Genomic DNA, 23,122 nt, shown 5'->3' with positions numbered 1-23,122 from the left:
CTAAAGGAAGGCCCAGTGACGGCTCTATTCTTTCGAAAGTGCAGCCAGCCATCAGAACTGAATCATGCACACTCTGCATAGTGCCCAGTCCTGGTCCCACTGAGCTCAGCGGCAAACATCTCCCATCAGCACGTGCAGGATTGGGACCTTGCCGTCCACTGAAATGGGTGGAAGCTGGATTGGTTCCAGCAGGGCCGATCAGTTTTAGGGTTTGTCTCCCAGGAGTGCCTGTAGGGCTTGGATGTGGTCAGAGCCGCATTGTGCCAGGCGCTGCACAGACACAGCGAGAGAGATGCTCACACTAAACAGACAAGGGCGGGGCATGGGAAACAGCCGGTGCCTTGTCCCAGCTCACAGGGCAGGGCTGGGAACAGACCCAGGCCTCCCATGACTGAGCTATGGCCACAGTGCACAGTGCTTCGCTTCCTTGTAGCCTTTATTATCCTGCCAGCCTGGTTGGCACCTCCCTTTCCAAGGCCAGTGAGTTTCAAGGGGAAGCTGAGGCAGAGGAAAGTCCCTGGGGGTCCACCCAGGGTGGTGGCTTTACCGCTCATATGGCTCAAAAACGCTTGGCCGGGTTGTCCTCAAACTTTGCAGCAGGGCCCCTTTTTCCCTGCCCCGACCCCCTGGTCTCTGAGCCTGAGCCCTAGTGGGGACTAAAGGGGGACGTGTGCCGTGCCATGCGTGGAAACGGGAGGATCTCCCCGCCCCCGGAGCCCCTTGTGGAGCAGCCAGAGGGCTGGGGGAGGCCGAGCCCCCAGGGCACCGACTTGCAGCGAGGTAGGTGGCTCTGGCTGCTCTGCAAAGCGGCGGCTGCTTCCCTCCTCCCCCCGCCTTCTCCCCGCCCCAGCCCTTGTCTCCTCCCTCCTCGCCCCGCTGCCGGTGCCTGCCAAGGGGATGGCGCGGAGCTGCCTGACATCACACGCCGGGGATGGGGGAACGACCACACAGCCCCTGCCGCGGCTGCCTTCAAAAGCGGCGGAGGCGGCTCCCGACTCGTCCCGCAGCCCGGGCAGGCGCAGGGGCCGGCGGGCGAGACTTGGGCAAACTTCTTGCGCGCCAGGGAGCGCAGCCGGCGAGGGAGCGCGCAGCCTGGGGGCTCCCGCGCTGATGCGCCCCGGCCCCGATGGGGGCTTCTGAGCGCGGGGAGCCGAGGCTGCAACCGAGCCCGGAGCGCGAGGCGAGCGGGGCGCTCCCCACCCCTCTCGGATTTGCTCTTTAGAAGCCCCCCCCCGCAGCCTCATTTGGGGGCCCCAAGCCATGGACAGCCCTGAGGGCTACTCGGTCCAAGCCACCGCGGCCATCGCTGCCATCATCACCTTCCTCATCCTCTTCACCATCTTCGGCAACGTGCTGGTGATCATCGCCGTGCTCACCAGCCGGTCCCTCAAGGCCCCCCAGAACCTCTTCCTGGTGTCCCTGGCAGCGGCCGACATCCTGGTGGCCACCCTCATCATCCCCTTTTCCCTCGCCAATGAGCTGATGGGCTACTGGCACTTCCGGAAGACCTGGTGCGAGATCTACCTGGCCTTGGACGTTCTCTTCTGCACCTCCTCCATCGTGCATCTCTGCGCCATCAGCCTGGACCGGTACTGGTCCGTCAGCCAGGCCATCGAGTACAACTCCAAGAGGACCCCCAAGAGGATCAAGGGCATCATCCTCATTGTGTGGATGATCGCGGCCTTCATTTCCCTGCCTCCCCTCATCTACAAGGGGAACAAGAAGGACAGCCAGGATGGCAGGCCACAGTGCAAACTCAACGAGGAGGCGTGGTACATCCTCTCCTCCAGCATCGGCTCCTTCTTTGCCCCCTGCATCATCATGATCCTGGTCTACCTGCGGATTTACTTTATAGCAAAGCACCGGACCCGGCAAGGCTCCAGGGGCAAGAAGTCCAAGGCTGAGAAGAAGGGGACATCTAAGAAAATCACTGGCCCGACCTCTGAGACCTCTCCCCAGCAGCTGAGTGAAAGGGAACCCAATGGGCATCAGGTGCCCAATGAGGATAGTGACCAGCCGGCGACCCCTACGCTCCCTGCCCACAGGACGTCTCTCCTGAGCCTGGAGGAGGAGCAGCAGCAGCTGCCGCCATCTGCCACTAACCCTTGCCAGCCCCAATCGGAGAAGAAAGAGTCTTCTGGCTCCAGTCCGCTGGAGCGCTCCCCACACTGCAGCCTCAAGCAGCGCAACGGGCACCCCCAGAGCTCTGTCAAGGGCATGGAGACCCTGGCCACTGCCAAGGGGGAGGTGCTGCTGGTGAGGAGGGTGAAGACCCTGAGTGCCAACCCTTGGAAGAGGAAGACCCACCTCAACCGGGAGAAGAGGTTCACCTTTGTCCTAGCTGTGGTAATCGGGGTCTTTGTCCTCTGCTGGTTCCCTTTCTTCTTTCTCTATAGCCTGGGGGCCATCTGCCCAGAACTCTGCAAGGTCCCCAACAGCGTGTTCCAGTTCTTCTTCTGGATTGGCTACTGCAACAGCTCCTTGAACCCTGTGATCTACACCATCTTCAATCAGGACTTCCGCAAGGCCTTCCGCAAGATCCTCTGCAGGCAGGGGACTCAGACTGCCTGGTGAGAGAGCAGAGGGGAGGTGGGAGACTGTAGGTTGAGGTGTGGAGGTGAGGGTGGGCGGGGAATAGTGGCAACATTCCACCGACGCTATTTAAAACATGTCTATTTATTCATCAGCTTTTGTGTTTGCAAAGAGTGGGGATGGGCAGTGGATACAAAAGACTGTTTTAAAGACTGTTTTGGATCAGCCTTTTTATATTTCCTGCAAATGAGTTAAAACCCCGGCCCGTTTGCCAATGTATTTTCTACCAAGCTGGGGAGCCTTTAATGTGCATGCCATTCATATGGGTGGGATGAGAAAAACTCTCTTCCCACCAACTCTGCAGAGGAGAGTATGTGTGACCTGCCTTCCAGGTAACTACAAGAGAGTCTCCTGCCAGTCTCTCTTCCTTCTTTCTGTCTCCCATTGGAGGTTGGTGTGGTGAGACTCAGAAAGAAATCTGCCCCGGGCCACACTTTCTCTCTGCTTAGGAAGGCAAGGGCCAAATTTGATGCTGGTCACAGCTGCATTGTGCCCTTTTATGCCAGCTGTGTGGTGGGTCACAAACATGTACAGAGCTCATGTGATTATGGAGGTTTAATGCAGTAAAGGTTTCAGTCTGTGGGCCAGATTCTGCTCTCGGCTTCACTGGGGGTAATTCTCGCTAAATCACAGGGCCAGGGTTCACCGAGTCCTTCATACTGGGACCCCCATGGAACCCTTCTCCAATGGAGCTGGGATCTAGCTCAGACATGTCTCTCCCATTTAGCAGCATGGGGATGGTGGGGTGGTTGTCAACCCCAGATTGAGAACCCATACCATAGGATTTCTGGGTGACAGTTCCCAGTGTGGGGGCCCTAGTGCGGACAAGGCTCCCGTGACAGCCTGTGCTTTTAACACCATGTCAGCATGACCTCCTGTGAGCATGGGGTTAAAAGGTCAGTGGTGGCAGGTGCAGTGTCTACGCCAGGGCTCCCACTAGTGGAGCTGCTAGCAAGCGGGGGAACTTGGGGAGGGACAAGCTGGTATGGACACAAGGGTTTTTATAGGATTGACGCACTTGGGACCGAGAGGAGAGTTTGGGCGTGAGGATTTTCCTTCCTTGGTTCCTTTTTTTTTATGAAAAGAAGAATTCTTTCTTTTTTCCTCCTTTCTTTTTGCTCAGCCCATACAATGTACACCCCCCCTTCCCTGTATCTACCCCAGTCCGTCACCTTTCTACGGAATTCAGAACAAAGCATGCGGTCAAAGTCGCTCACAGATCCTGGAAACAGACAGAATCTGGCCCCATTCTCCAGGATGCCGAGTCTTCTAGGACTCTAATTTGCTTGATAGCTTCTGTCATTTCCTCTAGGATCTGTAGCTCCTTCAGCAGTTTGTCTCTCTGATGTTTGTCTCTTCCCCCCCTCCCCCAAACACATATGAGCTCTCCAAAGCAAATAGTATCTGTTTGCAAGGAACAAAAACATTCAATCAAAGCATCTATGGTATGAATGCAAGTGGGAAAGAGAAGGTGGTTAATCAAGGATGTGTTAGTAGCTTTGATACGGTGTTTCTAAGCCTGAATCGTTCTTTTAAAAATGACACAACAGCCTAATTTTGCACATCAGAATGGGAGCTATGAGCAGGAGACATCTTTCTGGTTCTCACTCCTTGGCCATTGTGGGAGCTTTGTGTCATTTCCCCCTTAGACCCGTGTTTAATAAGATCATACCACCCCCTCACAGCAGGGATGGGATCTCCTTTCCCGGGTCTCTCTGTCACCCATACAAACTCTGGGTACAGTGTCAGCTGCCTGGAACTCTGCAAAAGTGGGATCCAGAACCAGTAAGAGTTGACACTTGCACGGAGCTTTTTAAATCCGTAGAACTCTAAGCACTTTACAAGCCTGAGTGAGCCTCATTTTACAGGGGGCAAAACTGATTCTCAGGGGAGGAAGTAACTTGCCTATGGTTCAGACACCAAGTGGGTGTCAGAGATGAGAAAAGAACCCAGGCGTCCTGATTCCCAGTCCAGTGGCCTGACTAGTGGGAAAAAAACCCAGGCATCCTGACTGCCAGTCCTGTGCTCTTTCAGTGTGGACCATTCTGGCTCCAATTGGTTATTGAAATTACAATTAGCCAGTGCTGATTTTAAAGTATCTTGTTACCACTTATGGACTCCACATTGAAATGCAGCGTTCTCCCCGCTTTCCAAGCAGTCTGTGGAGAGATGAAAAATAGCGGGGGTGGATTTTTGCCCCTGACCCTGTACACGGAAGAGAGTTGAGGAGAACCTATAACATCCAGTGGAAGTGAGGAGGAGGTTTGCTGTCTCCGAACCTGTCACCTGCAGGGGCAGTGGGATGACGCATGCCACTTGGGCTGCCTGTGTTTTGCCTCTGGCTGCATGTGGCATTGCAACATGGGGTGGGTTATGGTGGGCGTGGGCTCTCTTTGGAGCTGCTGTGAGTCTCTGTGCCCCGTAACCATATCCCCGTGAATGGCAGGAGTTGTGTTTTTTCCCGCTGTAGTGTGTGTGGAATGATGTTGATGAAAAGTCTTGAGATATTTTAACAATAAAAGATATTTTGTAATAAGCGAGTGTGTGTACTGTCTGAGGGCCATAATAACGCTTAGCACTCTCCAGCTATTGACTGTGTAGCAATAACCTCGAGACGGGACATGGGGCGTAATTAGGTATCAGGAGCCCCATTCTGCAGCTGGGAAAACTGAGGCACAAAGAGACCGTATGACTTGCCCATGGTCACCCAGTGAGTCAGCGGCAGAGCTGGGGATAGATTCATAGATGTTAAGGCCAGGAGGAGGGACGATTATGATCAGCCACTCTGATCTCCCGCATAACCCAGGCCAGAGGCTCTTGCCCAGGGGTGCCTGTATCATGCCACATGACTTGTGATTGAACTAGAGCAGATATTTTAGAACAGAACCCAGGAGTCCCGGCTGCCAACCCTGGGCACAGTTCCAGGCTGCTCCTCAAAACCAGACATGTTTTTTTAAGCCCTTTAAGAATGTGCAATTAAGGGGGTGAAATCCTGACCCTGTTTTGCTATTGACTTCACCCTCTCAGCTGGGGCATTCAAGCCTAGGTCAGCTTGAGGGACATGGCATGGGCTTCATGGGCTGCCAGGACTCTGCCCTTTGCAGCATTGCCATCTAGGGCGATCAATAGGGGGCTCGGTGATAGGGCTACACAAGGTACTGGCGGGGGTTCTAGCTCCCCACCACGCTTGCCAGCGCTGGGGAGTTCACACGCTTTCCCCAGGCTTGGCAAGAGAGGGGCTGGCTAGATCCCAGATGGGAGAGGGGCTCTGTGGTCATGTGGTCTGTGCTGGCACCAGGGAGATCCAGGGCTAATCACCAGGGCCCGAGCAGTGCGTTCTGGAGCCGCCGCAAAGCTGATGACTCATTCTCTCTGCTCTGGCAGTTGGAGCTGGGAAGGAAACAACTCTCCAGCAAACCCTACCCTTGGGGCCGCAGGACTGGAGCAGGAGGCCAAGCGAACCTCTTCGCCAGAGCTGGGCTTGGATATCTCTTGCAGGGGGGTCTCCTCTGAGGGCCCCATTTTCCTGCGCTCCTAAGGGTGACCCCAAACTCTCCCCTGTGCCCCTAACACACCTGCAAATCTAAAGCGCCTCCATTGAAATCAGCCAAGGGACAGGGGTGTCAAACAGCAACCTTGGGTTCTTTTTTTAAATAAAGGTCGAAGTCAAATTAACTCAAACTACATCTCTAGTGGACCGACTCTGTTACTAATCCAGCTACATACAGTCTAGAAATGCTCCTGAGTTCCCACTGTAAATGATTCGGAGGCTCCAGGTCCGTGATGGGCTATAAACCCCAAACCTTCCCCCCGAGCACCACGCGCGTGACCTTTTTCCCGGGGCTGATTTATTTATTGAAAGCTCCGCCAACACATTTTGGCTGCTTGATAAACGACTCTGCGACCCAACATGGGAAGCGGGCAGCAAGGCCGGATGAGAAGAATGTTCACGGCGAGGAATAGAACAAAATGTTTTTTTGGAAGGCCAAGATAAAGTTATTTATGGAATCGCATGGAAAAAATAAAAAATAAACAAAAAATAATCCGCTCCAAGGCGCCACCTGGCCCATGTACAATATCAGCCCCTGGTCCTGCACACAAACCCATAGACTACCTAATGCCATGTACGCCTGACCTTGTTGTAGTAGGGCACAGAGGCTTCAACCGGGTTAGCCCCTCTATGTGCTGTGTTCACACAGACTGGAAGACAGCCCTTGCCCGGAAGAGCTTCCAGTCTAAACTGGATGGAGGGGAAATGCCAGCACAGAGAGATGGAGATTTGCCCTAAATCAGTGGCACAGACTGGAACAAATCTGATGCCCTAAGTCCCTATGCATTAGCCCACACTGCCTCCCATCCCTATGGTCTGTGCGTGCCCCTTTGCTGCTGAAGTCATTGATGGTCTGGTTCTGAATGTGGCCATATTGTGTTTTATGGTGGTGGGACACAGGGTATGTCTAACAACAGTTGGGAGCGTGCTTTCCGGCACAGGGAGACAGAGTCATGCTAGCAGCATTGCCATGCTGGCATGGGCTAGTTCTCTAAGTCCGTACCCACGCGGTCACGCGGTTTGTACCGGGGTGGCTAGCCCACACCGCTGCCCAGACGGCTGCAGCCACACTATTTTCACGGTGCTAGGTTGAGCAGAGCGAGCGCGTATCTGTCTTCCGCGCGCCCAGCCGCTGAGAAGACGTTCTTGCTGACAAGGTAACAGACAATGAGTGGGCCTGTAAGGCCGTCACTGTGCCTCCCATCCTGCTCCGGATGCCTCTCGCACCTTCTATCACCCAGCTGTTGAATAGTCCCTGGTCCTCATCCACCGAGCACCCTTGGCTGCCCGTTCCTGCCTGACACAGGCTCCTGACTGCGTCCATCATGAGCCCTCTGGCTCGCCTGCTGCCAGCCCTCCCTTCTCTTTGGCCGTCACACTGTCCCTGGCTTGAACTCTTCTCCTGGGTCCTCGAGTCTTGTTTAGCATGGGCCTGATTTTCCTTTAACTTAAATTGCAAATTAGGATTAACTCAAGTAAAATCGATGGAGCTTCACTCAGTGCATGTCCTCTGCATGTTGTGGTCATGACATGCTGTCAGGGCTTGCACTATGGTTGTCATGTAATAACTAGATCTGGGCAGGAGAGCGAGACCCATCCCAGAATAGCCAGGTTCAGGGCAGGGACTTGAACCTGGGACTCCCACTGGGTTCCTGCCCTAACCACTGGGCTATGGACACAGTTTCTCTCTGCCCCAGTGACTATGTCATTATTTATACAAAGAGGACCAGTTCCAAAAAGGAGGGATTCACAGCCCAAATAGTTTGGGAGCAAGGGGCTCACCTCAGGGCCTACCCCCTTCCCACCTGAATGCCATGACCAGTGTCAGGGCCGACTCCAGCTTTTTTGCCGCCCCAAGGGGCAAAGCAAAAAAAAAAAAAGAGATAAAGCCACGATCGGCGGCAGCTCTACCGTGCCGCTTCATTCTTCGGTGGCAATTCGGTGGTGAGTCCTTCGCTCCGAGAGGGACTGAGGGACCCGCTGCTGAATTGCCGCTGAAGACCCGGACGTGCCGCCCCTTCCCATTGGCCGCCCCAAGCACTTGCTTCCTTCGCTGGTGCCTGGAGCCGTCCGTGACCAGTGTGCTATTCCTGGGGGATAGGGATGAAAAACCATTAGGTCCACAAATTCCTGACCGCCCATCGAGTTGGCCTTACCGGAGGTCAAATTCGCCCACAGCCCGTCACATGAACATACATTATCATCAGGACAAGGCGAAAGTTTTTTTAGATGAAAACTGCCTTTTGGGATGATGTGCAACACATTGGTACAGTTTGAAATTTTCCAGTTTTTGCTACTCGCGGAAGGGCCTGGGTTTTTTTCATTTTTCCTTTCCCTGAGGTCGAAAGGGGGAAAGTGTGGGAAAATCCAAAAATGTGCCCTCTCGGTCCTGCTCGGTTGAAGCGGAAACAGACCATTTAATTTCCAAAGGTGCTACCACGCCATCGGGAGGCGTTCCCTTGCGTTTGAAACCCTTTCCAGTTTGCTCTAACGAGGACGTGAACTCCATCCCCTGGCACGCAACATTGCCCTGGGAGAATTCAGTGCTTGGAAAGACGCCAGCCTGTTGGATGACTGGGATTAGTGGGCGGAGCCCAGGGACGCAACTGAAGGCCCCGCCCACTCAGGTCAGGGAGTGGCCACTCCACCTGGCTATCCACCTAGCAAAAACTGACCCAGCCGGGACAGGGGCGAAGGTCACAGAGTCAACCCAAAGGATACTCTGCAACTGATAGCTCTGCAGACTGACACCCATCCCATTGCCTGCTCTAGGGAGCCGGTCCCGGCTGCAGGCTTTCCTAGGAGGAGTTAACTCCTGGAGCCTGGCAGGCAGAGCACTCCTTCAGCAGGGAAGCACCCTGGGAATTGCTGCTCCCAGCCTCCAGCAGCTTCCCACACGCTGTGCAGGGTTTGCTCCGTTTTCCAGAGCAGGCGGGGCGCCTTCCCTGATGCGGAGCCGGGTTCCCACAGACCTTAGCCGAGCCTCCGATCACCGGCGCGGCCCTGCCTCTCTCCTCTCGCCGTTGGCGCCGGGATGCAACTGTTATTTGCAGACATTATTAAGGGCTTCCCGACAACCAGGCCTCCGATGACTGGGAGATGGAGATTTAAGTGTCTGCGGTTCCCTCTCCATTTGCACCTCCCTCTCCCCTTCTCCATCCCCCTCTCTTCATCGGTGTCTCTTGACTCCCACTTTCCCCCTCTCCCCACATGTCTTTGTCTCTCCTTCTCCCCGTGGGACCATGCACTCGGCTCCTAGAGACCCACAGCCTCCCATCCCAGGCCAGGGATCCAGCCCCTGGGATCTGATGCTTGGGGCCGGGCCCTCTGGGTCAGGGTGATATTAATCAGCTGGAGGGGGTTTCAGAGAAAAGAAACAAGTGACCCAGGTGACCCGAGGGGGCAAGGGACGTGGCTGCCATCAGCCCTGGCCTCTTACCCCCGTGGTGATCTCTCTGCAGACAGTCTCTCTGCAGCTCTACTTTCTCCCAGGATCCTCTTCCCTTGCGGAAGGCCTGGGGTGACCTCAGGCACTGGGGACCCAGAGCTGGATAAGAGGAAGTTGTGGTTTATGCCTGTGGCTGTTTCCAGGGTGGCCGTGTCGCACTGGGGAGTGTCCGGCACCATGGTTCTCTGGCAGGGGAAGGAGGGGGAGGCTGAGACCCATGGGGCCTGGGGAAACTTCAGTTCCTTCTTCAGGATTCCAGGCCAACGTTCCTTCCCGCTGAGCGAGCCCAGCCCTAGGGATCTCCACCTGGGGCTTGCCAGGTGCTAATCTCAATGCACATATTGCAGTGTGCTTAACCCACTGAGCACCACAGCTGCAGCAGTACCCAGCCGGGGGTGTGGTGGTTTGAATCCTGACATGCTGCCCCCATTGCATCTCATGCAAATCCCCAGGGAACTCTGAGACCACTGCTATCAAATCCAGGGTCACTTAGTACCTCTAACAGCCACAGCGATGGGAAGTGGTGAAAGCAGGAACATAGGTTTGCCAGAATGGCTTGATCCGCAGATCCAGCTAGTCCTGTCTCTGACAGTGCCCAGCACCAGCTGCTTCAGTGGAAGCTGCAAGAGCCCTTACACTGATGGGACAACCTGTCCCCCGGGGAAGATTCTTCCTGACCCCTATTAGTTAGATGTTAGTTCATGCCCTGAAGCATGAGATTTTATATCTCCTATTGTTGTGCTTGTGAATTGTGGCTTGGTAGGCCACAATCTATGGCTCCGGGTAGATAGTAACTTGGAATCGGATGGTTCCCTGTCTGTGTCTGGATCACTGATCCATGGTGAAGGGGACCTTCCCCTGCTTTGTTCTTTCCCTTTGTGGCTTGCCTGGTGCTCAGCTGGGAGGCAAGGGACCAGAGCTCCTTAAGTGAGGCCCTGAGAGCCAACAGTGAGGTTCTGATCTAAAGCCAATGAGAATCTTCCATTGACTACAGACCCCTGTGACATTTATTGATCTTGTCCACACAGCACTGGCTAGACTCCCAAAGTCCCATCCTAGCAGGCATAACACCTGGGACTGGCGCCTCTCCTCTGGTTGATCCAAAGTCCCGCTCAGGGATCTGGATGGGGGCTTTAGCATGGGAGACATGTGCAGGCAGGACCTGCTAGAAACACAAAGGGAAGGAGACTGAGGGGAAACTGTTCCATCAGGACTCAACTTCCTTGTGGGGAAAACAAAATGGCGGAGTTGGAGGTGGGACTGGGCTGCTGGATCTGAACTCTTTTCTCCAGCCTGGCCCACCTCCTGGTAGAATTTGTCTAGGAGGCCAACGCCAGCTGTCAGCCTGCTGCTAAGACACTCTGGGCAGCATGAGGGACATGTCAGAGTCATGCGCCTTCTCGAGGGATTCCGCCTCCCACCACCAGCTGGGAGGTCAGAGCTCAGAGAGCAGAAGGATTTCAGAGACCCTGAGAAAAATCTCCTGGTGCTAACATCTGGCAGGGAGCAGATGGTCTGGATGCATGTGAGAGATGCGGCTTCATGATTGGGGTGGGGATCTTACATGGCTTGGCGAGCAACAGCAGAGCTAGCCCATGTATATCTAACTTTGCAGCTATTGGCTCCAAGCTGGTGTATAGACATATCCTCAAGGTATGTCTACACTTTTTCTTTTTCTTTCTTTCTTTCTTGTAGCGCTGGTCAAAAAAAATTTCAGCAGAAGAGTTTTGCATCAGAAAAATGCAGTTTCATCGCATGTGTGAATTTCAACGAAAGTTTTGATGGCAAAGCGTGGATGCGAATCCTTTTGACTGTCTCGCTTCGTTTAGATAATGTCAAAATAGTTCCTTTCGACATTATCGTTTGGATTAATGTTATTGTCTTTTCTACCATATTAAAATATGAATTTTACTATCATAGCATATATAGCACATATTTATTATGATCTTACATTTATAATGTTTTATACGAAATTGTAACGTTTCAATAGTATGAAAACAAAATGATTCAGTGGTTCCAAATCCTATTTTTTCCCAAATTTCTGTTCCATGAGAAATTTTGAGTTTTTGTTCCAAATCGGAACTGAAACAAATTTCAAAATGTCCAAATTCCCCGTGGGACGCAAATCCTGTTTTTGCTCTGCTCTACTTCCATGTTATTGATCATTTTAAAGGCTTGCCATCTTTGAATGTATGTGATAGGCTGTAATGGCTCCAGGGCTGTCAATTCCCATCAGAGACCTGGGGCCTGCTTTGCAGAGGGCCTGAGTGCTAACCCCCTGTAGTGAGGCAGTTACCTCGCTCCTAGGGGAAAAGGTAGGCTGATTGGGGAGGCGGCCACAGCTGTGGCCGGCCCTGATCTAAGGGCTAAGGGAGGAGCTGGGTCAGTCTCACTCCAAGGCTGGAATCAGAAGGACCTGGCTGCCTGGGAGCACAGGGTACCTGAAGCAGAGCAGGGCTGGGGAAGGGCAAAAGGAGCTGGGGAGCTCCAGCCTGGCAACTCCCCAGGCTGAGGCCTTGCTGAAGGCCGAAGTTGGTACTGGGGCTGTAGAGGGGCAGTCCGGGGATAGGCAGAGGCAGCTGGTCCAATCCCCTTCCCAATGATGAGTGGCCGTTACAGACTACAGTTTGACCCAGGGAGCGGGAGCTGGATGACAACTGGCAGTAGCCACTGAGGCAAGGTGGGTATAGGGGGTTGGGGTTCCCCTAGGAGGGGAGACCCAGAGTGTGTGGGTACTGTGGGGGGCAGAACCCCAAGGGAAAGGGCACCGGGGTCTGGGAGGGACATGGGGGCCTAATAGGGTTACCATACTTAACAAATAAAAGAAGAGGAAACCTCCACGGGGTCCTGGCCCCGCCCCTTCCCCACCCTAACTCCACCCCCCCACTCCCAGCCATGCGGAAAGGGCTGCCCGAGCACTACCGGCTTCACGGTTTGCCGGGCAGCCCCCAGACCCTGTGCCCCCAGCCGGCGCTTCCCCAGCGCAGCTGGAGCCCGGGAGGGGAAGCGCCCAGCCGGGGGCGCAGGGTCTGGAGGCTGCCCGGCAAACCGTGAAGCCGGTAGTGCTTAGGCTTTGGGCAGCCCCCTTGCCTCCGGACCCTGCGCCGCCGGAGCCCGGGAGGGGAAGTGCCCAGCTGGCGGTTGGGGTCCGGAGGCAAGGGGGCTGCCTGAAGCCCATAGCGCTCGGGCAGCTCGGCTCTTAAACAGAGCCGAAGAGTCAGGGGAGGAGCAGAGCCGCCGCGGGAGGGGAAGTGCCCGGCCGGCATTTTCCCAGACAGATTCGGCTTTTTGGCAATTCCCCTCGGACGGGGGTTTGAGTGCCGAAAAGCCGGACATTTCCGGGAAAAACTGGACGTATGGTAACCCTAGGCCTAAGGCAGGTGAGACAGCAGCCACCAGGGGGCTCTGCGAGGCTGAGGAGCTAATTCCTGGACGACCAGCAGGAGGTGCCGCGGTGGTGAGTCAGAGATCTGCTACACGCCCCCTTAAGTGGAGTTGTTGGTGCGCAGCACTCCTGAAAATCAGTCCTATGGTCGATCAGGGACCAATGATACTCTGGGGGAGTTGTGAGGGTGCAGCACCTCTGAGAAACCAGGTGCTTGACTTTAGGTGAATTAGGTGCCTGACTTTAGCTCTTCACTTTTGGCAGGATTTGGCCCCCTTGGGGCAAAACTGGGTGACTGGGCAACAAAATGGCAGATAAAATTCAGTATTGATAAATGCAAAGAGATCTTGGAGTCATTGTGGCTAGTTCTCTGAAAACATCCACTCCATGTGCAGCGGCAGTCAAAAAAAGCAAACAGAATGCTGGGAATCATTAAGAAAGGGATAGATACTAGGACAGAAAATATCATATTGCCTCTATATAAATCCATGTGTAGCGAGGAGGTGTGGTTCCCTGCCGCCCCAGGGAGGAACGAGGCCCTCCATCCGTCAAAGTGGGCAGAGCCAGTGGAGCCTGTGCCCGCCCCCCAGAGGTCAGGGCTCAGGACAGGAAGTACAAAAGCCCAACCCCAGAGCTCACTAGAGACCCAGCTGCTGGAGAAGCCAGACGCCTGTGACCTAGCTCCTGGTGGGGAGACCTTGGCAATTGGTGGCCGACCCGAGGACTGGCCAGACCAGCCGAGGCCTGATACCGACCAGGCCCTGGAGAAGCAGTTAAGCCTGCCCGTTGCCAGTTACCCAGAGGAGCTGCCAAGCCTGCCGCTCACCGGGTACCCGGAGGAGCCCAGGGTGCTGGATCCCTTGGAGGACACCACCTGGACGCAGGTACGTCTAGAGGGGGAGGTAGGAAGTAGCCCAGGGGCAGCTGACCCTTGTCTGGCTGCAGCAGCCCTAGAGCCGATGTCAGTGTGTTGTGGCCGGGATCCCCACTGACTCAGCAGCAAGTCTTCTGCTGCGGCTAGGGCCCGGGCTGGGACGCAGTAGAGTGGGTGGGCCTGCGTCTCCACTGCCACCCAATGTGCGGGTGGCATCTCCCCCTCTCCCAGGCCCTTTGGAGACAGGACCTGGGCTTGTTGCTTACCGGTTTGCTCAGCCCCTGCCTGAGGCCTGAGCCACTGACTCTGTACTGCCCCGCCCTGACCCAGGGCCTGGGCTTGTTGCTTATCTGTTTGCTCAGCCCCTGTCCGAGGACCGGAGCGTGGGACTTGCTACTGCCCTCCATCCCAGTGTGGGTCCCCGTTTGTTTTGCCTTTACCGCTGCCGCGGCATGAGATCCCGTGGCCAGACTAGTTCCCTGACATAACCAGATGGACGTAGCGAGGCGGCGTGGTTCCCCACTGCCCCGGGGAGGGACGAGCTCTGGCCGAACCCTTCTACACCATGGTATGCCCACATCTTGAATACTGCATACAGATGAGGCCACCCCATCTTAAAAAAGATATATTGGACTTGGAAAAGGTTCAGAAAAGGGCAACAAAAATGATTAGGGGTATGGAAGGGCTGCCGTATGAGAAGAGCTTAATAAGACTGGGACTTTTCAGCTTGGAAAAGAGACAATTCAGGGGAGATATGATAGATGGCTATAAAATCATGACTGGTGTGGGGAAAGTAAATAATGAAGTGTTATTTACTCCTTCTCATAACATAAGAACTAAGGCTCACCAAATGAAATTAATAGGCAGCAGGCTTAAAACAAACAAAAGGAAGTATTTTTTCACACAATGCACAGTCAACCTGTGGAATTCCTTGCCAGAGGATGTTGTTAAGGCCAAGAAACTAACAGGGTTAAAAAAAGAACTAGCTAAGTTCATGGAGGATAGGTCCATCAATGGCTATTAGCCAGGATGGGCAGGGATGGTGTCCCTAGCCTCTGTTGCCTGAAGCTGGGATTAGGCAACAGGGGATGGATCACTTGATGATTCCCTGTTCTGTTCATTCCCCCTGGGGCACCTGCCATTGGCCACTGTCAGAAGACAGGATACTGGGCTAGATGGACCTTTGGTCTAACCCAGTATGGCTGTTCTTATGGAGACTGATCTCACCCCCAGCGAGGGTCCGTTCAGGACAGACTTTTTGGGCAGTGCCTTGCTGCTGCCTGAAATGGCTTCACTCGATAACAGATGGACTTTACTCTCCAGGGCTGTCAATACAGCACCGTTCGCCAGCATTAAAGTCGATCAGACATAGTATTTCAGAGTGGCCCTAACTCAGCATCAGCATTCCCTGGCACTGATTTAAGGAGACTCTGAAGTACTTGATGATAGTTTCACGTGGATGAACACAGCTGGTACACCCAACCATTGATTCTACTGATTTACACCTCTGAGGATCTGGCCCCATTGACTCCAGTGGTGCTACACCATTTACACCAGCTAGACACAGAGGTGAAAGTAAGCTGGTATAGTCCGGTACGGCGTACCAGTAAGAGCCGGTACACAGCCGACCGTACTGGCCGGGCCGCTGATGAGGGTGGCCAAAAGGGGCAGCTTTACTGGGGTCCCGGCAACTTAAAAGGGCCCAGGGCTCCCGGCAGCAGCCAGAGCCCCAGGCCCTGTAAATCGCTGCCAGAGCCGCCGCCGCTACTGCTACTGCTACCATGGGGCTCCGGCGGTGATTTAAAGGGGCCGGGGCTCCCAGCTGCTGCTACCGCGCCAGCAGCTGGAGCCCCGGGCCCTTTTAAATCGCTGCCGGAGCCCTGGGGTAGCAATAGTGGCAGCCAGGAGCCCCAGGCCCTTTAAATCGGCGTAGGCCGGGCAGCGCTGAAGGACTGGCTGGGGGAGTCTGGCCCTAGCCCCGTCCCTTCTGGTTGAATGCCTCCCCCCCATCTTGCTCAGGACCCCAGCCACCATGTGTACTGGTAAGTCCCTTAAGTTACTTTCACCCCTGGCTAGATACCATCTCTCTGTTTGCCTCCAATACAGGAAGGAAGAGTTTGATAGTTCTGGTAAGTTTTGAGATCTGTTTAAAAATAAAGACAGAGGAAATTGGCAAATTGCTCCACCCTGATAACTGAGGTGAGAAGTAACTACACTACAGTTCTTTCCAGGCATAGTTCACATAAGCAGACAATGCAAAGAGGTCTCTGGGGACATAACTTCCCCCAGAAAGTCCCAGGGGTCTCCTACAGTCCCCCCATAGTTCTACCTACCCCCATGTGAGGGGTGTTTAATAGATATGGCAACATTCTGCCAGATACTTGGGAGATTTTATTGAATTAAATTTAAGTATCTTTGGGGGCCATTGTGTTAAATTCAGGGTTTATGTATTATGGATCAGGATTGTATGTCACCTCTCTGGGGGATGGGGGAGGTGTTACAGAAGGGAGACCTGGGGGTTCAAAGGACTATATTGAAAACGTGCCAGACAAGAATGGACTTTTGGGATAATAAATAGTAAGTGGCTTTCCTGAGGAATACCTAGGGAGAGGATAATGCACATTCCCCACCTTTGGTTATACAAAAACCTGCCTCCTGAAGCTCCGCCCTGAGGAGAGGATGAATGTCTGCTGATCAGCTGTTGCCAGAGACTGGAGATCAAAGGCCTGAGCTGTGGAGAAGCGGCTGACCTGCCCAACCAGGGTTCTGGTTTTGGAATCTGAGAGTTACAAACATGTAACCACAGAGAAAACCCAGTCATGGGTTTTGAAAGACTGACACCTACCAGAGCCTGAGGATGGAATTGCGAAGTGTATTGGTTCCTTGATTGTTTCAGTGAGTTTTCTCTGTCATGCTTTTACCTTAAGAATAAAGGGGTTTGTTTAGAAAGAGCTGCATGGAAACTTCTGACTGCTAGTTACGTTGTTCGTAGCCTTCATAGAGAAAGCAAAGCGCAGGCACTGGCCTGTTCAGCCAGTCTGGCTTGCTGGGGATATCCCAGTGTAAGGCTGGGAACTGGGCAGCCTTAAAAAGCCCCGAGCAGGGGGGAGAGAGACATGGGTTGCCGCCGAAGACAGGTGACTGCTGGGAGCCAGGAGGCTAGAATGGTGGCCTTGGTGGACCAGGGAGGTGGAATACAGGTGCAGTGTCCCTGAAACTGTGACTGACTGTACCAAATGTTTGCTGACCCCTGCTCAAGGCCCTGTCGCCTTGGTGCAACCCTTCCTAAGAAGGTGTCCTGCTGGAAGGCAAGAGCAGCCAACTTGGACCTTCCCAGGGATTGCCTAGAGAAGCTTCCCATGATCATCTGCAGGCAGGATCAGTGAGAGTTGGTCCTCCAGCACCTAGAAGAGCCGGAAACGGGTGGAAGCCAATCAAGGCTCAGCAGGCCAGATAAAAAGGGCTGGCTGTGTCTACTAGGTGCCAGTCCTGGGAGAAGCCAGGACTAGGAAGGAAGGCACTCCTTGGGAATGCAAAGAACCTGGCTGTCCAGGGCCCTAATCTTGACAGTGTTTGCCTAGGATCTCTGCAAAGGAGTATTGCTTATATTATGCACTTTAGTGCCTGTGTGGCCATTTGAGTTAAGTGTTAGTTTGTTTTTCTGTAGGGTGACTGACACGGGGGAGCCCTTGACAACCCATCATTCTAGTATCGGAGCACCTCATGGTCATTAAAGAATGTGCCCTCCAGGACAGCCTAATGAGTGAGCACAGTGCTGTCATCTCCACTTGACAGATGGGGAACCGAGACCCAGATAGGGTAAGTGACTGGCCCAAGATCACATGGGGAGTCTGTAGCAGAGGTGGGAATTGAACATAGGTCTGCTGAGTCATGACAGAGCCCTTAGGGGCTTAGCATGCTGGTGGTAGAGCTCTCCCAGCCCATTGGCCAGGTGACACTGGTGAAAAGCTACTGCGATGTGCTTGGGGTTTCATTACTTTTGGCCAGTTTTCTCGCCGGTGTAAATGGGTGTCCTGTCAGCTGCACTCAATAAAGCTGTGACAGTTTGCACCAACAGAATATACGGCCCTTTGTTCCCTTCTAATGGGTTTGTTTCAATTGGGTGCCCAGTGGAGATTATTAGCAGGCATTATTGCAGCATGTCATTGGAGATGCACCAAGGGTCCTGATTCTCTTCCCAAGTACACTGGTGTAAATTGGGAGTCACTGCACTGCAGTCGGCGGTGATACCCTGGTGGAAGTGATGCATGAACCATGCCTGAGGTTTCAGATGTGATATGACCCTAAAGTATGGCTCTCCGTGGCTGGGTGGGTTTATACAAATAGCCACATGAGGGTCCGCGCTCCGGGTCTCACTGGATCCCATATCAGGGTTGTTCACTTTGCAAGGGAAAAGGCATTTGTTCTCATTGCTTTTCCTGAAAGCTCTCCCGGGGAGCTGAGAGTCAAGCTGGGCTCTCTGTCCCACACATCATCATCAACAACAGAGGTTCTGCAGGCCAAATTACCTCCTTGCCTTCTCTGTGCAAATGTAGTCCCCACCTTATGCATCCAGTGACATCTGCGCACATACTCTTGGTGCTAAGTGGGCTACACAGGTGTCACTGAAGGTGACGGGTTTGTATTGATCTGCTGTGGCTTTGAACTTGTGCGCTATAGTCTGGGACAGCTGCTTTTGCGGAGACAATGGAAGGTGGAAGTGCTAGGCTATGAAAGTAACAGCTGTGTGTGGCACGCAGAAGTGGGATGCAGGGTGTATGGAATTTGCTCAGGATTTGGGTTCTCATTTTTCAGAGAGCCCCAGAAGGGCCTGGATCGCTCCAGCTAAAGTAAAGTGGAACCAAACTGCCAGTGTGTAAAATTAAAAGGGCTGTAGAGGAATATTTAAACAAAGGGCTGGGGGAAAGGTGACAGGTGCAGAGGAGTACCCAGTTTGGACAGATATCCCTTAGGGGAGGATCTATTAACAGGGATTCTCTATATTCTAGTAAAGAGGAGAGGATAGACCAGGGGTCAGCAACCTCTGGCACATGGCTCACCAGGGTAAGCACCCTAGCGGGCCAGGCCAGTTTATTTACCTGCTGACGCGGCAGGTTTAGCCGATCGCGGCCCCCACTGGCCGCGGTTCGCCGTCCCAGGCCAATAGGGGTGGCGGGAAGCTGCAGCCAGCACATCCCTTGCCCACGCCGCTTCCCGCCGCAACTATTGGCCTGGGATGGCAAACCGCGGCAAGTGAGGGCCACGATCGGCTGAACCTGCTGATCCAGCAGGTAAATAAAGTGGTCCGGCCCGCCAGGGTGCTTACCCTGGTGAGCCGCGTGCCAGAGGTTGCCGACCCCTGGGATAGACGTTGATAAAGTACAGATAGGAACGGAAGAGAAACAGTCAAATGAAAAAGAGTCCCATTCAGTTACATCACGTGAAGGCAGACAACTAAGTATTGACAAATATAAGTGCTTGTATGCAAATGCTAGAAGTCTAAATACTAAGAATGGTGAACTAGAGTGTGTGGTATTAACTGAGGATATTGATATAATAGGCATCACAGAAACTTGGTGAAAGATGATAATCAATGGGACATGGTGAGACCAGGATACAAAATATATAGGAATGACCGAGTAGGTCGTGTTGTTGGGGGAGTGGCAATTATATGTGAAAGAAAGCATAGACTCACATATAGTAACACATTTAAATGAATCAAACTGTACCATAGAATCTCTATGGATAGAAATTCCAAGCTTGAATAGTAAGAGTAGCAGTAGGAATATACTACTGAGCACCTGACCAGGATGGTGACAGTGACTGTGGAATGCTCAGGGAGATTAGAGAGGCTACAAAAACAAAACCCAGTGAAAATGGGGGATTTCAGGTATCCCCTTATTGACTGGGAACATGTCACCTCAGGACGGGATGCAGAGAAAATTTCTAGACACCATAAATGTCATGATTGCTTCTTGGAGCAGCTGGTCCTGGAACCCACAAGAGGAGAGGCAATTCTTGATCTAGTCCTAAGTGGAACACAGGATCTGGTCCAAGGGGTGCATATAGCTGAACTGCTCAGTAATAACGACCAAAATGTAATTAAATTTAACATCCTTGTAGGGGAGAAAATACCAAGAAACCCATCACAGTAGCATTTAAGTTCAAAAAAAGGGGAACTACAGAAAAAGGAGGAAGCTAGTTACATGGAAAGTAAAAGGAACAGTCACAAGAGTGAAATGCCTGTAAGTTCATGGAAACTATTTAAAAACACCATGATAGAGGTGTGACGGGATCCTCGAGGTGAAGCCTGGGACTGTGGGACCGCTGTGCCCCCTTAACTCCGCAGCCTGGGCTGTCTCTCACAATGCTTTGCTAGTGACCAGCAGCAAACCCCTCCAAGTGCTGTGATCACTCAGCATAACAGCATGTGGAGTCCCACACCCAGCTGGATTGCATGAATGTTCCCAGAGCCACTCATGAATCACAGAGAAAGGCACCAGCCAAATCCCCCCAGCTCCCAGCACTGTACCCCCGGAATATACTGTCTTGCACTGCTCAAGACAAGCAGTGCACAATTTATTAATTGGTTCCCCACTTCATCAATGGAAAGTGGATATACCCCAGCCTTTGTAAACCTGAACAGATTTACTGAACACTTCAGGGAAACTCACTGGTAATGATAAACAATAAAAGAAGTTTATTGACTACAAAAGATAGATTTTAAATGATTATAATTGATAGGCAAAAAGTCAGATTTAGTTACCAAAATAAAATAAAATCTAAGCAGGCAATCTAAACTCTCAATCCTATTAGACTAGGCACAACCTAGATTAAGCAGTTTTTGTCACCCCACTGGATATTGCAGTTCATAGTACACAGGTTTCATCCTTGAAACTTGGGGCAGTCCCCTCAGTTGGAGTCTTTCAGTCTTCTCAGTGACCTTGTTGCTTGCAGCATAGGTGGGGGCAGGAGAAAGGCAAAGCATGTGGCCACTGTGTTCTGTTTTATACCCTTAGTTCCATGTGCCTGGAGAACACAAGTCCAGGCATGTCTGGTGGGCGTTGCTGAGTCACAAGGTGACGCAATACCAGTGGCATAGCCAGGTGGAGGGAACAGGGGGAGCAATAAAAAAAAAAAAAGGCGCCACCTGCTGCAGTGCTTTTACTCACCCGGCGGCGCTCCAGGTCTTCGGCGGCGGGCCCTTCACTCGCTCCGGGTGTCTTTGGCGGCACTGAAGGTCCCGCCGCCAAAATGCCACCAAAGACCTGGAGCGAGTGAAGGTCCCGCCGCTGAAGTGCCGCCAAAGACCTGGAGCGCCACCGGGTGAGTAAAATAAAAGTGCCACAGCGGGTGGTGCTTTTTTTTATCACTCCCCTGGGTGAGTAAAAAGGCGCCAAGAAATCGACAAGGCGCCACTTGTGCTCATTGGGGGAGCGGCTGCTCCCCCGCTCCCTCCCTAGCTACGCTACTGCGCAATACCCCGGTGTGTCTCCTGTGAGTGAGTCATTAAATTGTAACTCCTCTGCTGGACAATGACTGGTGATGTCTGTTCAGCACCCGCTTGGGTGTTGGTTACCTCCCTTGTCATTGTCTCTGGAGAGCTAGTATCTGGGCACTTCCCAAACTTACAGCATGTTTTACTGACAACCATACAACACAATCTCATAACTTCCTATGCACTAATGATATACATATTTAGATAGAACAGTGACTTTCACCAGATCATAACCTTTCCCCTGATACCTTACATGGCGTGCTTTATATGCAAGATCACAATTATATATAAATTAGGAATATGGGGGTTACAGGGTGCTCCCCGAGGTATGGAATGTCACAAGAGGCTCAAACTAAATGTATACCCCAAAATAAAAAAATAGTAAGAGGACCAAAAATATGCCATGGTGGGTAAAGAGCAGAGTAAAAGAGGCTGTCTGTGGCAAAAATACATCCTTTAAAACGGGAAGTCAGTCCTACCGAGGAAAATAGAAAGGAGCATAAACTCTGGCAAGCCAAGTGTAGAAGTAGAATTAGGCAAGCCAAAAAAAAAAAAAAAAAAATTAAAGAGCAACTAGCAAATGACCGACAAACTAACAGCAATTTTTTTTTTAAACACATCAAAAGCAGAAGCCTGCCAACCAATCAGTGGGGCCACTGGACAATCGAGGTGCTAAAGGAGCACTCAAGGAAGATAAGGTCATTGTGAAGAAGCTAAATGAATTCTTTGCATCAGTCTTTACTGCAGCGGATGTGAGGGAGATTCCCAAACCTGAGCCATTCTTGCTAGGTGACAAATTTATGGAACTGTCTCAGACTGAGGTGTCAGTAGAGGAGGTTTTGGAACAAACTGATCAATTAAATAGTAATAAATCACCAGGACTAGACAGTACCAGCAAGAGTTCTGAAGGTACTCAGATATGAAATTGCAGAACTACTAACTGTGGTATGTAACCTATCACTTAAATCAGCCTCTGGACCAGATGACTGGAGGGTAGCTAATGTAAAGCTTATTTTTTAAAAAGGCTCCAGAGGTGATTCTGACATTTACAGGCCAGTAAGCCTGACTTCAGTACCAAGGCAAATTGGTGTAAACTATCGTAAAGAACAGAATTATCAGACATATTGATGAACACGATATGCTTGGGAAGAGTCAACACGGCTTTTGTAGAGGGAAATCATGCCTCACCAATCTATCAGAATTCTTTGAGTGTGTCAACAAGCATGTGATCCAGTGGATATAGGGTACTTGGACTTTCAGTAGGTCTTTGACAAGGTCTCTTACCAAAGGCTCTTAAGCAAAGTAAGCAGTCATGGAATAACGGGAAAGGTCCTCTCATGGATCAGTAACTGGTTAAAAGATAGGAAACCAAGGGTAGAAATAGATGGTCAGTTTTCACAGTTGAGAGAGATAAATAGCAGGGTCCCCCAAGAATTTGTACTGGGACCAGTGCTGTTCAACATATTCATCAGTGATCTGGGTAAGGGGTAAACAGTGGTAAAACGGGTAAACAGCGAGATGACAAAGTTTGCAGATGATAACTAACTACTCAAGATAGTTAAGTCCAAAGCAGCCTATGAAGAGTTACAAAGGGATCTCATGAAACTGAGTGACTGGGCAACATAATGGCAGATGAAATTCAATGTCTATAAATGCAAAGTAACCCACCTTGGAAAACATAATCCCAATGATACATATAAAATGAAGGGTCTAAATTAGCTGTTACCACTCAAGAAAGAGATCTTGGAGTCATTGTGGATAGTTCTCTGAAAATA

At 52.2% G+C, this 23,122-nt stretch overlaps 1 protein-coding gene across 1 annotated transcript; it reads left to right on the top strand.

The window, feature by feature from the left end:
- Positions 1-919: 919 nt before the first annotated feature.
- On the top strand, positions 920-5,122 carry ADRA2B (adrenoceptor alpha 2B). Its single transcript, XM_054017924.1, has one exon. The coding sequence runs from the start codon at positions 1,261-1,263 to the stop codon at positions 2,572-2,574; it is 1,314 nt and encodes a 437-aa protein (XP_053873899.1). The 5' UTR covers positions 920-1,260; the 3' UTR covers positions 2,575-5,122.
- The last annotated feature ends 18,000 nt before the right edge of the window (positions 5,123-23,122 follow it).

This window comes from Malaclemys terrapin, chromosome 2 (genome assembly GCF_027887155.1).
Source record: "Malaclemys terrapin pileata isolate rMalTer1 chromosome 2, rMalTer1.hap1, whole genome shotgun sequence".
NCBI classification, from domain to species: domain Eukaryota; kingdom Metazoa; phylum Chordata; order Testudines; family Emydidae; genus Malaclemys; species Malaclemys terrapin.
The sequence above is the reverse complement of the archived record's forward strand: the minus strand, read 5'-3'. Positions and strand labels throughout refer to the sequence as shown.